Below are 10356 nucleotides of genomic sequence, written 5' to 3'. Positions count from 1 at the left end.
ATCGTGGAGGGATGCCTTGCCATGGAACCTTCCTGCTCCACCAGGTATTTCTTATCCCCTTGGCCTCAGCCCTGCACCCCTAGTCTCCCACCCCTGTAGCCCTTTTTAGTCCCAGCCATGGCTGGAGGTTTGGTGGTTGGTATATTAACCACTGCTGTGTTCTCTCTGGGCCTGGTGGCTGATAGGGCATACAGAGGAGGATCACTGTGACCTTGGTGCATGAGACAGGCAGCCACATCCGCTGGAAGGAAGTGCGGGAGCTGGTTGTGGGTAAGCAAAGCTGCAGCCCTTCTGCCTCTGCAGAGTGCCTCCATGCATGGGCAGTCCTGACAGTGTCTGTGACCCTGTTGGTAGAGAGGCGCCATTAAGTGTGTCTCGGTGTTGCAGAAAGGGGCCAAGGGCAGATCCGAGCTTGCTGCAACTTGTTATGGGTCCACTGACTTCCATGATATGTATGTCCTCTGAGGATCTGCCCCAGAGTGGGCTGGACTAAAGGAGCCTGCCAGCTCTCTGGCTCCATTCAGCAGTAGCATAACTGGGGTGGGAAAAATGGAACACCAACCCCGGATGCTGATTCCAGGGAACCTGCTCAATGGATCAGGTCTCCGCCCCACCTCGTGCACTCTCCAGCTCTCTGGCCAGGACTTCAAAATTGCTACTTATGCCTCTGCCATTCAGAGAGGCAGAGCCTTCTCTGCCCGTGGCCTCCTTGCAGAGGCAGGAGGGGGCCATAGTTACTCGTAAAGGCCAAGCTGGATTGGCAAGCCATATGGTAGTGGAGATCAGGAACTACTTGCATCCTTGTGGGCACAGTGTCCCAAAGGGAGCAGATAAGGTGAGGATGCATGTCTGGTTCTTATACCTAGGGATCTACCCAAATCCTACTGGAAGTGCACTGCACAGTGGCTCCTTTAATCTTGCTCTATTCACCTTGGCCACCTCCACTGCTGACTGGCCGAAGGACCCTGGTGGCCCCACCACTTGGTCCTAATCCGCCGGAAAGCAAAAATTGTCATTTTAAATGCGCTGCAGTTTTTGCCTCCCATGGCTGATTGGCCAAGGGGCCCTGGCGGCCCTGCCACTTTCTGCTGATTTTCCAGGAGGCAAAAACTAGGGCATATTTAAAACCATGGTTATAGGTAGATCCCTACTTATAGCTGCCCAGCCGAGTAGGAAAGGAAGAGAACTGCACCTGCAAGCTCTCTTGGTAGCAGGCACAGAGAGCTTCCTCTAGCGCTTCTCCCAGAACCCACATGGCGTTGCACTGCTCCATCCCTCAGGATGTGCCAAGACTATCTGGCCTTTTGTCTGCTGCCTGAGGGGATGGAGAAAGGCCGTGTCCCAAGAGCCCGAAAGAGACTTCCATGCTGAACTCTCTTGGCTCACCTAGTCCCATTTACTCTTGTACAAGTCCTAGAAATACCAGCCTTCTCCATTTCCATGTGCTGTGATGGGCTGGAGCTCCAATCTACTCTTCATCCCCTGAGTGCACTCTTGTTGAATGTTTGCAGGTCGGATTCGAAACACCCCAGAAGTGGATGAGTCTCTCATTGACCCCAACATCTTGTCACTGAACATCCTGTCGTCTGGATACATCCACCCCTCCCAAGATGATCGGTGGGTCTGGCCTGACTTTGCCCTCCCTACTCTCTTATCCTGTAGCACTAGGCAATGTTGATGGCCCATTTAGGTTGGCAACAGCTATATGCATTTCTGAGGGCGTCTCTCTCACCCTCCTTCCCTGTCTCCCTCCTCCTCAAGGTCCTGCCCCAGTGTAACTTCTTGCTGACCTCTGCTACTTCAGGACAGAGGGGTTGCAGGAGCTGTGCTGAGTCTACATTTCAGAGGGCATTGGTGGGAGTGATGGGGCAGCCTAACCACAAGGCAGGAATAACAAAGACTGCATAGGGGCTCATGGCTCCCACCAGGTCCCCCCGACCCCAGGTGTCTAGGTTGTTACCCAAACTGACAACTTCCCTCCTACACACCCATGTCAGGTCTTTCTGATACCCACTCAAACTGACCCAGGGTAGGCACCAAAAGGGCTCTACCCATTCAGTGACATTCTGAAACTACTGGACCAATATCAGTGTAGTCTGTGGATGTTCATCTTCTTGTTCTAAGGTGCTATCCCTGTGTTTTGGCAGCATTGGCCCGGTGTCAGTGAGGCCCCATAGCCATGTATTATTGACTAAAAGGTCTCTTTGTACCAGAGGTTATGGGACACGCCCTCCCATGAGATGCTGAAGCTAATGCCCAAGCATCTCTCAGATGCCGTTGTCCCAATCATGGTTATGAACCATGTCTCTATAGCTGGAGTCTGTTGCAATGTCAGTCACACAGCAGTAATGTTGTTTGGGATCCTGCTGGCTGAGTCCTGGTGGGTGGTGGCAGCCTCCAGAGCTCTGAATCTCTAGCATCACCCAATGGATGGACAACTATTTGGTAAGTTGGTGATGGCTTTGGAGCCCATGCTGCATGTATTACAGAGCAGAATGCTCTTCAGCTTGAGCTGCTGGCCCTGGTCCAGCTGGGTAGCTCCCCCAAGAAGGTGTCTCTCTTGGAGCACTGTGAAGGGTGGGTGCTGGAGTTTGGGGTGGAACTGGTGTTATACTGTCTTCTGGGATAAGATTAAGAACAACTATGATAGGTAGTTGGGGCGATCATGGATTACAGTGCCTGCCTAAAATTCACATAAATGAAGTAAGACATTGTTATTGGTGACACCAGACAGTATCCAGGCTATTCTGAGGCACTGGGAAACAATACATTTCCTGTTCTAGGAGCATGGCAGGATGAAGATGAGGTTCTACCCACTTCCTTTTGGAGCTGTCCTCTTCCCTTCTTCCACCAGGGCAGCCTTGCCTGTGGCTACATTTGAAGAGAGGGAATACAATATGACAGCCAGAACGCTTGGTTTTGGAGAAGTGGCCAGTCCCACTGTACTCCCTGCTGTCGCGCACTTCACCCAGCAATACCCCCAGGGCAGTACTTACCCAGTCTCCATTAGAAGCCCCTGAAAGCTGTGGAGGGATGGAGGGGAGAGGGCGGGGAGACTGAGAGGGTCCTCATTCAGGACTGTGTGTAAATGGAGTGAGCATATTGGAGGAGAGGGCAGACATGGTTTAATGTAGGTCATGTGATAAGAGGGTTCTGGAGACACACTAAGCCATAAGGGATCGTGTCAGAGCCTGTAGAGGAGTTTTGACTTTGCACAAGACAAAACCATATAGGTGGCTAAGCCTGGGATGAAGGTGAGGGATAATGTGCTTGAGTGAACAGGGATCAGACCAGCCAATCTGCAGTAGTGCACTGGAGAGCTGACAAGGGTGTTCCCTCTTTATGTGAATAAATCATAAATGGGGTACAGCATCTCCCATTCCCCCCCAGTGAGGTGTGATCTAGACTGTTAATAAGAAATAGGGCTGCAGCCTTCACCAGCACAAATCAAAAGTATTGAGTTCAGTGGAGGCTCACCAGGGTACACCAGCTGGGGAGCTAGTCCATTGGATCTGAATGAGGACCAGCAAATGTGTGAGTAGCCCTAGGCTGCAGAGCCCAACCTACTGCTCTGCTCTCCATGGGAGCCTGGGGCTGAAGTTCTTGGGAATGATTCCTTTCTCCTCCCACTCCAAAACTGGGAGGCAGAAGAGGAAACACTAGGCAGGAGACATGAAGGAGGCCATGCAGGTCACATTTTCCAGGGATTCCAGCCTGGGGTGGAGTGTTACAGAAGGTAGACTGGTGGCCACTGGATGGGCATCACTGTTTGCCAAGTGAAGGGTTGGGTTTTGTTGTGCTTTGGTGGGCTGAAGGCCCCAAGGGTGTGTACATAATTGTCCCTCCCAGAACCCAAACCAGTGTGTGAACATGTGCTTCATTGCTTCGTGCTCTCTGCAGGGGTGGAAACCTCACACCATGGCCTCTCCACAGCTGAAACCATATGGCCTCCAGCTGGAAGGGCAGAAAGAGTGGTATAGGGACAAGGGGAACTGCAATTCAGGGAAAAGAATAAAAGGAATAAAGTTGGACAGGACAACAAAGGGAACAGCCAGAAAGCCCTTTGCTTCAGTCCTGCATGGGCTTTTGCATGTTCTGATCCTAGCGGTGTCACAGGAGCGGGGGGCCTGGATGCAGGGGCCATGGGAGGGAGCATATGGAATGGAAAATATCTAACCCTCTTTCTGGACTGCTTTTGCTCCCCGCTTTGCTCTTGTATGTCACTCAGTCATCATTGCAGACAGCAAGCCCCAGGACTTTCCGCTTGGCTGCCTTTCTCCCTCATTCAGAGGCATTGTAGATGTTCTCAGTTGTTCCTGTTGAGAATCAGCATAGCTCTCATAACCAAGATGTCAAGCCCTCATGAATTTTGCTTTAGCCTTTACTGTAGGCAAGCCCTGATTCTTGCCCCCCAGGGGATGAGGCATGTTTCCTGTTTCCACCTGCAAATAGCCCCTGCATCTAGCCTCAGTGCTCCCCGTGAGGAGCCAGCTGAGCATTTCTTGTTCCTAGTACAGCTGGGAGGGGGAATCTGGCCTCTCCACTCCTTTAACACTCAGCTTCCCCAGCAATGAGGCAAACACAATTTTCCAGTCCCAACTTGAGAACCCCCAGCTTCAGCACACTGCTCATACATGCATAGGTGCCCCCTCTTTGGCAACAACCCCCTGGCTGAGGCTTTGCTGTGTCCTACCGCAGCATGGTGTGGCGCGTGGGGGCAGTGGGCAGCTGCCTGTAGTCTTCAGGCTTCTGAATCGCTTCACCATGAAACTGCTGCTGCTGCCGTCCATTTGAACCCACACTAACCATGTGATTGTTTTGTGTTTTTGCAGGCAGTTTCTTGATTCGGATATGCCTAGGTATTATTTGATTTCCCTTAGTTTTCTTTTTCTTTTTCCTCCTCTTCCCCTCCTCACCACTCCTTCACCCCCTCAGAGGCAGTGCTTTGATTTCCAACCCTTCAGCCCCTCCATACACTTCCCTTCCCTTTCTTTTTTACATCTCTGGGCTTCTCTTTTGTTCCGTTTCTGTCCCTTGGGTTTTCCTGTTTGTTTTGAGCGCTCTCTCTTGTTGGCCTGTGTTCCTCTGGCTGGATTTTCTTTTGATTTTGCTGCTGTTGTACTTATCTGACATTTGGCAAAGCCCATGCTGGCCCCATGCCTATGCTGGATCCCCATCCCGTTCCCTCTTCCATGACCCAGGAGTGGCTTTGGGTAGGCATGCAATGACAGAAATTGCATGAGAGGCTATCCTGGGGCTCAGGGCGGGAGACTGGCAAATAACCCATGTGTGAAAACAGAGAGAAGTGAAAGCGACGTGGGCCACATCTACCTAGTAAATGCATTACTCCCACTGGTGGCAGCCCTATATGCCCTGCACTGCTCTGGCAGGCTGCTTCCTAAATTGTAAGCAGTAAGCGGTGTAATCCCAGCTGCAGATGGGCTCATTATTTTAGGGTTGAGCTAACTGGCACTGGCCTAATTAGTCCACCCCCACTGCCCTGCAGAGACAGCTACATTGCTTCCTGCTCTGGAAGCAGGCAGCCCTGAGCAGTGCTTCATACCTTGGGTTGCCACCAGTGGGAAATGTGTGTTTACCATGTAGACATGATAGCTGAGGAGAGACTGGGAACTATGGACAGTCAGCACTTAGAGGGAAAGGATCTAACAGGTGAAAGCCTGGTTCCACTAAAGTCAGAGGGAGTTTGCCAGTAATTTCATGGGGGTAAATACTCACCCCAATGCTTTTATTTGCCAGGATAACTAGACCAAATTCCACCAGAGATCTCAGAGGAGACAGATTTATTTCCCTGTATTCTCAGTTGTGCAAAGGCCTCTTTACCCCCTCTCTGGATGTGTCAGGAACCTTAATGTATTCACCCATTTTAAAACCTTTTCCTCAGTACTGGACCAATAGAACAGGGCCTTGGCATAAATGACAATCAGAGCCCTAGAAGTGATCATCTGACCCTCTTGGTCAGGGAAATAATAGGGGAAATCCTCAGAGAATATAAAGTAGCAGAGCTCTGTTTTATGTTCAACCCTTTTTAAATTCACCTATTTTAAAGCCAGTTCACCACTGTGGAAGATCTGATCCCACATTCTTTGGATGTGACCTGGAGACAGCGTTTGAAAATACACATGAATGAACTCTCTCTTTGGAGTCAGATAGTGATGGGCACATGTCCTGGATGCTGCAGGGGTCCCACTGTCTTATTATTTCTATGTAATACTGTTACAATTTCATTGATTTCAGTGGAGCTGTGCAAGCTGACGCTCACTGCAGGTCTGGCCCATTAAGTCAAGGGGTACATACCATAAAAGGTCAGTGGGTATCTATGATCATCCTACCAAATGGCTTGCTTGACAAGTGGGGAGGAGGAAATGCAGAGCTGTAGAGGAAGACTCAGGACTGTAGTAACACTGCTGCTTAGGGGAAGCTATGGGGATGTAGGTGCTATATACAGCACCGTGATGATGACAGTGGTACAGATACAGAAATAAGCAACAGAAAGTAGGAAGAAGCAAAGCAAGGAAATTGGAGGAGAGGATAGAGACTAGACTGGGGAAGGGATTATGGAGAAGGGAGCTTAGACTTCCTGCCTGATGTTGCCTATCTTGTTAAACTTCAGGGTCTGGTTGTAGGTTTGCATTAAGCAGATGGGTGCGATAGTGTGAATGGCTGACTACTGCAGTATCCAGCCACCAAGGGCTTTCCTGGAAGACTCCTAGACATAGGAGGAGGTGGGTGCTTTGTCTCCTGTAGCTTTGTCGGGTGATTACATTGGTAGAGAGCTATCCCAGTGTCACACAAAGGAATCCTTTCCTTGCCTTTTGACAAGATATTTAGCAGGTCCTTGTGACAAGGTATTTAGCAGAATTCACAGCTTTCCTTGGAATCTGACAGGCTGTCCTGTGAGCGCTTCTGCTCAGACCTTGATACAAAGGAATGAAAAGGACAGAGTAATGGAGACAGGGATCACTGTCACAAATGCCGGGTCATCTCTGTGACAACCACTGCTCATGTCATCTAGGAATTAGACTCTGGTAGTGCCTGGTAAGGGTAGAAATAACCTCCCCTCTTATCTGTGTCATAGTGCTCCCTCCTGGGGAGGTATACGCCTTCCCAAACCAGCAGGTGACCAGGCACAGACTGGATTCAGGATCTCTTGTAATGCTTAGACTTGAGTGCCTGACCAGTGCTGCTGCTTATGTTCATTGATTCCTAAACTTTAAGACTAGAAGGAATCGCCCATGATCCTCCTGTCTGACCTCTGGCATAGCCCAAAGGCTGTAGTGCCTCTCTCAGAAATGCCTACGTCAAGCGTAATAGACCATGGTTGCCCTAAAGCAGCGTTCCCAAACTTTTTTATGCTGTGGACCAGCAAACCCAGTCAAAGAATTTCGGTGGACCAGATATAGAAACAAGCTAATTTGCATACTTAAATCAATAAATATTTAGATATGTAAAGTTGTAAATTTAAAAAAATACATTTAAATTTAAATTTAAAAAAAAGGTTAAGTATTTCAATTTGAACCCTGGTACAGGTTGGGCAACCGCAGTTACTGGGGAACACTGCAGAGGAAGGAGCTGCGCAGGCAGTGGCCTGGGGGGACTCAGCTGGGGTTGCCCAGAAAGAAGGGCCTCTGCTGCCTTCCCTAGGAACAAGCAGTGGAGTCGCCTCCTGCCCTCCACTCCAGGCATTTCCCCATCTGCATCCCCCCGCTCCTACCCATGGGCAGGGCTGGGGGCTCCTGCCTGGCCTGGTGTGGGCCCTGGTACTTGTTGTCTAGGCAGCACCCTACAGGGTGCAGCCATGGCAGTGGGAGTGGGACAGGGTGCGTGGAACCGGCTGCCTCCCTCCTGGGGCTGCCCCACCGCCCAGCTTTAACCCTGCATGGAAGCTGCTCACCTGGGCAGATGAGTGGGGGGCTTATGCCACGACATGGCAGCCAACCCTTCACGGCCTGGTACCGGGCCACAGCCTGGTGGCTGGGAACCTCTGCCCTAAAGCCCTGGTCCTCAGGTCATGGGTCCTGAAACCCTCCAACTTTATCCACAACCATAAGTAGATGCCAGTTTGTTCAGGTGGACATGGAGAGCCATATCTAATGTCCCCTGTAACATGTTATTGCCCAGGCAAGGTTGCCCTAGGATATCTCAACATTGCACCATGCTCATTGATATACATAGCCAAAGCTTTCAGAAATGATGATGAATTCTTGTTTTCAATGAGGTACCCCGTACAGATTTCAAGAGGAGGCCTTGGCTTTCCCTTGGGAAGCATCTCCTCCTTCCTCTGGGGCAGTAACTTTACTTAAAGCTTCCCTCTGTCTTGCATTAGGCAACTGGACAAGGGGAGGCATCTGGTTATTTTTTCACTCACTTGTTCACCACTTAAAGTAGGAGGGAGGAGAGAGGCAGGAGAGAGAAAATGAGCATGAGGGAGAAGAAAGTGGGAATGGCCCAGAGGCTTAGGATGCAATCAGTCAGTCAGCCTCTGATGAGTTCCCTTCAACCACATGGTGCCAAATGGGGTTTGCTTGTGAACTGACAGCAATGTCACCACTGCTGACAGAGCTTTAGCACTCTGCCCAACCTGGAAAACAGAATGGCTCTTCTTCCTGTGCATTGGAACAGCTGAAAGGTGAATGCCGAAGCCTGAACCCATCTTGTCCCACTAGAATGGGAGAGGTGGAAGGATTTATAGATTATTTATTTGATTTTTCTGCCATCCTGTCCCTCCTCCCCCCCCCCCAAAAAAAAGGGCTCAGACCATTTTCAATAAAAACAAGATACCTCATAAAAACAGATAAATTAAGGATACAATTATACAATTAATCCAAACAATACCCCCAAATTTAACCCTGCTTGCTAAACACCTGCTCAAACATGAAGGTCCTACAGCACTGCCGGAGGCTGCCCAAGTTCAGGCTCTGGCTAGCTTCGAAGGGGATTCTGAGCTGTAGAGTAACCACTGAGAGCAACCTCCCACGTGTGTCTGTCATGTGGACTTGGCACATAGCTGGAACCTGCAGGAGATTTCTCTTGTGACCTTAGGAATCGAGATGAAGCATAAAGGAGGAGGTGGTTCCTTACATACATAGGCCCCAGGCCATTTAGGGTTGGAATCTAACATTTAGGGCTTTCATAACGCACATCCTCAACCTGGAGGGTTCTTGTCTCGAGTCCTTAGTGGCTTGGTAGCTCTTTCTACACCTGAACAATGAGCAGTATCATTTGGACATCTGGGATTATCAGTATTGTAATTAACTCAGACACAGCCTTTATTTCTCACCTGCACTGTAATCTGAGTTGGGTAGAAGCTCCTAGTATAGCTGAACAGGAACCTTCCTATTCATGACAGTACAGGTACTTGCAGTCCTTTTCTTTTATGGTGTGACTAAGTAGTGAGCATCCATTGCTGGAAGTCAGAGGCACCTTGAGTATTATGGGGCAAACTCTATTGCAAAGGAAGGCCATAGTATCTGCCTCATGTGCTTGTTGCACTCTGCAGATGCCAGCTTGTATAAGTGATATAATCTTGCATTGCAGAAGACATAGCTTTCTTTGGAAGGTACCTTATGCAACCCTGGCAGCTCTGCCTCCTGGCTGTCCTGGTATTTCCTTGGTACAGTAGAACCTAATTAAATGTCTGTCCAGAAGAAAGTGAGAGAGGAGCCTCCCCACTCTGTTTTTGACTGAGAGCCCCAAGATTAATTCAATTCCCACTGAAGTCCATGGAAGTTGGATAAGGCCCACAAGGCCTCCTACGGTTGAGAAGCCTCTGTGTGTTTCATGTGGCAGGCTGGGGAGAGAGCAGGCAATGCAGTGTCACATAGGACAGGGAGTAGAGTGCAAGGGAGATGATAGGACAGGGAGCACAAGGCAGGGAACAGAAAGTAGGGCAACAGATCAGGCAGGTAGCACAGGGCAGGGAGTAGAGAACAGAGTAACAAATCAGGCAGTGGAAGGGATTGGAGTGCCACTCAGGGCTGGTGTGGGGCAAATTTATGGCACACTTGCCAAAAAACCCTCCAGCAGCCGCGGAGCCCCCCGCCAGCCCCCAGCACAGCCAGGGTAAGCGGGGCCCGTGGAGAGAGGGGGCTAACCTTTACTGAGCCGGGCCACGCCCCGCCCAGGCCCCTACTTCGCCCAGCCCCCCAGGGAGCCACGCGACCGGAGCCGCGCGAACAGGCTGCGCAAACAGGCGCGCTACTCTGCCGGCGCGTGAGTTAGCGCGGAGTTCGCACGGGGGGGCACACAGGAGGGCCCAGGACCCTGCCAGCACGCGCCCCAGGGTAGACAGTCCCAGCCGTAGCCAGCCTCCCGGAGGCATGACACGGATGGGCACGG

At 50.6% G+C, this 10356-nt stretch overlaps 1 protein-coding gene across 1 annotated transcript in view; it reads left to right on the top strand.

Moving 5' to 3' along the window:
* The window catches only part of KIF1A (kinesin family member 1A), a 119034-nt gene that overhangs the window by 82445 nt on the left and 26233 nt on the right, over window positions 1–10356 (top strand). The window contains 3 exon segments of the mRNA XM_025209264.1: window positions 1–44; window positions 186–270; window positions 1512–1617. The exon segment at window positions 1–44 is cut by the window's left edge and continues 10 nt beyond it. Coding sequence (XP_025065049.1) covers window positions 1–44; window positions 186–270; window positions 1512–1617 — 235 coding nt within the window.

Source organism: Alligator sinensis, unplaced genomic scaffold (genome assembly GCF_000455745.1).
Source record: "Alligator sinensis unplaced genomic scaffold, ASM45574v1 scaffold237_1, whole genome shotgun sequence".
In the NCBI taxonomy this organism is placed as follows: Eukaryota; Metazoa; Chordata; order Crocodylia; family Alligatoridae; genus Alligator; species Alligator sinensis.
This window is presented reverse-complemented; position numbering and strand designations above follow the sequence as displayed.